Raw genomic sequence first — 6000 nt, forward strand, 5'->3', positions numbered from 1 at the left:
GACGGCGCCTGGGAGGACCTCAAGCGACGTATACCGTGGGGGATGCGCGACTCCATCGCCAGGTCTGATGCGCCCGGCATCTTCGCGACCATGGAATTTCTTTTCATTGAAGAAGCCGCGCTCGAGACGCCCCGATCGAGGAGCTACAGCGCCGCTTTCAGGCCTGGGCGCGTGAGGGTAACGCCGCAGGTGTCAACGCAGACTATGTACTGCAAGGCTCGAGGTATGGGGTTTTCCTTAGACTTGACAGCGAGGCATTGTGCAACGGCTATGTCGGCCTCGTCCGGGCTTGGCCTGAGTCTCCGGGGTCTGAGGACTGGACGAAGATCAGGGCTAGTGCCTTTGGGCCTGGGCTCTATGTTGAGCTGGACAACCCCGAGGTATGGTACGCGTATTACACGCCGCCAGAGAGTGGGGTGTGTAGTGATTGGTAGGCATCGTGCGTGCTCATTGCAGAGACGCCGCCAAAGGGACTCAGTGTGCGTAGCTAATGCACCATATATGAAAGCAGCCAGGAAGCGATCGGTCTCTTTCCAACAATAACGCAACGCACGACCAACGATGGGGCCTCCGATTGCCTGGCCGATGTACCAAACCAATTTCTTACCAAGACTCTGGCCAGACATGGCTTTCGTAGCTGAATATTTAACTGCTGACTATTTGCGACTACGATATTGGACCCGGATAAAAGACACAAAAGGTAGGCTTCGGCCAGCAGCAGCTTGTCAATACTCCATGTCACAAGTCGACCGATTACTTAAGTAAGCGTAGGTTCTGCTCGGCTGGATAGACAAGACTCATCAGGCATCGTAGAAATGCGTTGCTCCATTCTCAATTTATGGTCCTCGCTCGAGATTAACATGGATATTAAAGGTGCTCAATCAAGACACCTCGACCTCCGCCCTAACCTTTTCAATAGTAGCAACATCGTCAATCTTGGCAATGTTCAACAACACCTGCCCGGCAACATCCAATGTCACGGTGTTATCCCGTTGCACCACCATCTCCTCAATAGACACATCAGTAACCTCGCTCATCCTCCTAGCCACCTGATGTGCCGTCATGCCGGCCTCGTCATGAAGTCTGACGTGAACGGTGTGCTTCTCGTCCCTCTCTTCACTCTTCTTCCTGGCCCACATGGGGGCCTTCAAGGTGGGAGCAATTTTGTGGCGGGGGTCGACGACGGCAACGTTGGCTACGAAAGCCTGGCCGCGGATGATGACAAGGTCGGCGGGCTCGTACTTGCACAGCCACGTTGTCTCGGTGAGCTGCTGGAGGAAGCGGACGCCGTAGGACTGAAGCTCGGATTCTTGAGAATGAGACAGGGGCTCGTGGGTCTCGAGAAAGACAAAGTTGGAGTTGGCCTCAGACTCGAAGCTCGAGCCCAGAGCTTCTGAGGCGAGTTCAATGTGATTGCCGTTGAATGAGAAAGACATGGTGGAGGATGTGGGTTTGTTGTATGGGTAACAGTGGGTAAGGTAAGGTGTGAATCCTTCAGGATCGGAATGGGGAAAGTGACAATTCGATGGTGGTGAGTGACATCCAAAATCAAGGCTCCCTGGCTGGAAAACTGGGCCGGTTTAAATCCACTTCGAAGGTGTCTCTAGACGGGAGGCAGACGTCAACATTCGGGGTCGGTGTTCGGACCCTGGCAACGGTCTCAAAACGAACGCCGACTGGGCAAGCCGGATATGTCTATGCAAGGCAATGATTGTCGCACGCAAGACAGTGAGATCACAGATGATGAGCGTAAAATTCCCGGGAGCTATTTCGTCGCACTCGCATCTGGGGACGTGATTGCGTGTGACGGCACGAAAAAAGTGAGACCTGGCGCTAAATTCCAGCAGATTTCACCGCAAACAAGGACACCCGCTACCGCCGTACTATGCATTGTCCGAATGGTGTTCGCCGAACGGTCTATTAAAAGATGAAAACGGGGCTTGGAGTTTAAAAATTGGGCGAATTCAGCCAGTACAGAAAGGTCCAGCCCGCCACGTGCGGCTTTCCTGAGGTTGACCGTGTGCGAGAGCCGCATCAGTAACTGAGCCATGTACTGAGGCTCCAAATCGCGGCGTAGGTCTGGATTACAGGGAGGCGGACCACATGCCTCATGTCTCATCAAACCCTCCCCGAACTTCAGCTCTATGGGCAACCCCATGTAGGCGATGACAAGGATCACAGGCAACGACAGTGAAGCTGATAGCAACATCATTCATTATTCATTACTCTCTCCGGTTTTGTATGTAGTATTGTATGTACATATGAGCAATTCTTTCTCTAAAGAAGAGTGACGTCCAGAGTAACTGTAGGCGCACCCTCAAAGCCCACAGGCATGGAGTACGTAAAGTTCCAGAACTCAAAGTCGCGGATCATCGAGTCCGAGCCACCGTATTCTCCGGCAAAGGACAGGGCATATGTCTCGTTGATGTTGCCGGATACGCTCACGTTCAAGCCTTGGACGTCAGCCCAGCCGGCGACGGTCGGCTTCTTGATGAAGGTGCCGACCACGAAGCTGAAGATGGAGTCGGCTGTGCCGTTGGGGTACGTGAGGGTCAGCTTGTTAGCCTCAACCGCGACATCAAGGGCCATCTCAGTGGGGTAAAGCGAGATGAAGGAGATCTCGTTACCGGTGTTCCACTGGATTACGGCTGGGTTGAAGGATGCTTGGTTCTCGGAAGGACCACCGATCACGTTCTCATTGAAGGACTCGGCGCCGATAGTGAGGTTCTCGGAGAGCCAGCTGGTGATGTTGCGGGGAACGTAGTCGTAGGGAGGGTAGTAAGTCGATGCCGTGAAGAAGTGGTCACCAGAGAAGGTCGTCAAGTTGGCGACCAGGCCTTCGGGAAGGAGAGACTGGTGGTAGTCTGCGAGGACGGCGAAGAGAGGGGCCCAGGCATAGTCTGCGGCGTGGGACATGACTTGGGGCTGTACACCGTTAGTACTTGAGCGGTCCAAAGGAATCGATAATAACTTACAGCGGAGATGAGAGATGAATTCTCCTTGCCAATCAACGTCCAGAACCACAGAGCCATCAAGCTGACGTAGCGGTTCATGTCATATCCATAGGCACGATCCCAGGGACCAGCCATGTTCTTCATAGAAGGATTCCAGAGCTGTGCAACAGCCTTCCAAGTATCGGTGAGCATCTGCGGACCCTTCTGGGTCATGACGGAATCCTCAGGGAGGTACTTGCTCCAAAGAATCAAACCAAACAGGGAAACACCAGTGTAAGTGCCTGAGTTGAACTCGGACAGTGTGTTGGCACGGTCGAATAGGTCGATGATCTCCTGCGCATAGTTCTCGCCGGACTGAGTCATGTTGGCATCGCCAAGCTTACGGCCGGTGTAGCCAGAGACGAGAGCGCGCATGATAGCGGGGTTGCTGTATGCGGGGTAGAGGTTATCGTCGTCAACGCCGCCGACGCGGTACTCATCGCCCTTGGTGGTGTTGTGCAGCGATGCGAGGATGAGGTCTTGGGTATCGTTGCTGAGGAGGTGGGGGAATTCCTCGAGGGCCATGATGAGAGTAGTGCCCACGAAGCCTCGCCAATTGGGGTCCCAGGAGTTGTAAATGCTGCCGGGGTAGTTCTCTGAGCCGACGTAGGGCTCGCCGTCATATTTCTGGTAGTCACCGTACCTAGAGCTTTGTCAATGGCTGATTTTAAGTCTGCAACGGGGTCGGGAGGGTAGCTTACCATTGCTCAGATTCGACCTTGAATTGCCCCGCAATGGTGTTGGTGATGATCTTCTCCGCCTCGGCAGCATCGTCGCCGTTGTTACGGGCGAGGAGACCGAGCGCGTACCACACGGAACTGCGCGTTTCGTGTCGGAGGGCAGAGGCAGAGCCGAAGTCGTAGAGATAGCCAGCCGAGCGGTCGTAGTACTGGTCCATCCATGCCATTGACTCATTCAAGAGACCCTGAGCATTGGTGGACAGGTTCGCGACGTATGAGGACGCAGTGGCTGTGCCAGCGAGGGCGAGTAGCGCCGTTGCCTTTGACATGCTGGAGATCATCTTGAAAGAGCACGTGGGAGACCCAATTGATGCGACCTTGGAGTCCTGGGGAGAGAGGAGATCACGAACACCAGTTCATTGGAGGGGTACCATCTCCCTGATATACACACACAAGATACAGCAGCGTCATGCCATGTCCAAATTTCCCGCGGCCAAGAGCTGCAATGCGGTGCAGTCCCGGGGCCAAGGACCAGATCGTCATCGTTGTAGATTGCAGCAATCAAGAAGCCGGGCACCCGCGTGACCTCACACGACAGCAGTGGACGCGCACCCAAGACTTCTACCAACCGGTAGAGGCCCTAGCTAACGGTGGCTGGGGCCGGTGTTGTTGACCAGGTTAGGTAAGAATGCGGAGGTGATAGCGGAATGGAGTCGATGGGACTCTTCGGACCCTGGTGGGCACGTTGGAAATAACTAGCCAGGCATGGCATGGTTAGCCACTGGCACGTTGCCATTGAGCGGGAATAGGTGAGAAAGAAGCAACTCGGGACATCCCCGAGCGAAAGGACAGACAAAACGCGATAGCGATGCCGTGGCACCGTGGTCTAGGGCAAGGGTGAGCAAAAGTCGGGGGAGACTAAGACACAAGGATACCCCATGAACGTCACAACGGATGACTCGAGCACCCCTGCCCGTCGTCTGTTCTTCTCCGCAGTTCGACCTGCAGGCGTGGTGCGGTTTGGGGTCTGCGAGACGGTAGTCGGCCGGGCCCGGGCCCGAGGCCTGAAACCCAGCCTGAATCCTGCCTTTACGTAAGGGATTAGCTACACTACTTTATAGCTAGTTACGCTTAGCGCTTATAGCTAGATTAATTAAGCTACTTTATATAGGTTATAAGCCTTCTAAATACCTAAATCTATCTACTAAATAGTAAAGTTATTCCTAAGTAGCTATTAGGACTCTAACCTTATAGTTTAATAATTACTAAAAGGTAATTAATAGATTACTAAGCTACTAGAAGTAATACTTCTAAGTAGAGATTATAGCTATTATAATATATATCCTCTACTTATAAAATCTCCTTAGCTCTTAAACTACTAAAGTTAATAATTATTTAATAATTACTATAGTTATATAGTAATAATTACTTAATAACTATTTAATAATTACTCTTAATTACTATTTAAATCTCTCTTAAACTACTAAATTAATTAAATAAATTAATATATTTTTAATTAGTAATCTAACTCTATTTTCTTTTAGTTCTATTAAAAGGGGATTATTTTAGATTAGCCCTCCTCCTTTTTCTATTATAAACTTTATAGTTAGAGTAGCTATATAGAAAGTAATTAGTAAGGGATTAGATCTAAGAAGTCTAATATATAATACTATCTTTAAGCTAACTAAAGCTATAAACTTTAAGCTATAAGAGATTAATCTTAAGAATACTTTTAAGGTAATAGGATTACTTTTTTACTTAATAGCTAAAGGGATACTAAATAGATATAATAGAGATATAGTTTTTAAAGAAGATAAAGTAGTAGTAGTTAAGGATCTAAGTTCTTTAAGTAATCTAATACTTATAGGTTTTATATTTATTAGATAGTTATTTATAGAAAAGATTTAATATAATTTTTTAGAAGAAATAATTAATAATAGTCTTTTTATTATAGCTTTAGTTTTTTATATTTTTATTAAGACTAAAGAATATACTTAGAAGTTTAATAAGCTAGCTATAAGTAAAGTTTATAATAACTAGAATAGAATAACTAGAGTTAACTATAGTAATATTAAGGATTTTATATAAGATCTTTACTTAACTTTTAATAAACTAAATAGCTTTAGTATAAGCTTATTAACTATAGCTCTTACTTATAGACTTATTTAGAGTTTTAGACGTTTTAATTAAGTAAAGGTAGATATTATAGAGAATAACTTTATTATAGAACTTTAAACCTATAATAACTTCTTATAAGAACTTAGAAGCCTTAGTGAAAAGGAATAATATAAGTAAGCCTCTTAGGGTATTAGTGCTCCTTTAAATAA

The 6000-nt window shown here is 48.1% G+C and overlaps 2 protein-coding genes across 2 annotated transcripts; both read right to left on the reverse strand.

Annotated features, from left to right (window-relative positions):
• Positions 1-881: 881 nt before the first annotated feature.
• CGCS363_v005711 (uncharacterized protein) lies at positions 882-1436 on the reverse strand (the record flags this gene model as incomplete). Its single annotated transcript, XM_036637560.1, has 1 exon — positions 882-1436. One exon carries the CDS (start codon positions 1434-1436, stop codon positions 882-884), a length of 555 nt encoding a protein of 184 aa, XP_036497851.1.
• An 841-nt stretch (positions 1437-2277) lies between these two features.
• On the reverse strand, positions 2278-4014 carry CGCS363_v005712 (uncharacterized protein; the record flags this gene model as incomplete). Its single annotated transcript, XM_036637561.1, has 3 exons — positions 2278-2925; positions 2976-3636; positions 3695-4014. 3 exons carry the CDS (start codon positions 4012-4014, stop codon positions 2278-2280), a joined length of 1629 nt encoding a protein of 542 aa, XP_036498562.1.
• Between the last annotated feature and the right edge of the window lie 1986 nt (positions 4015-6000).

The sequence above is a fragment of the Colletotrichum siamense genome, assembly GCF_013390195.1.
Source record: "Colletotrichum siamense strain Cg363 chromosome Unknown KSG_Cg363_contig03, whole genome shotgun sequence".
Lineage (NCBI taxonomy): Eukaryota > Fungi > Ascomycota > Sordariomycetes > Glomerellales > Glomerellaceae > Colletotrichum > Colletotrichum siamense.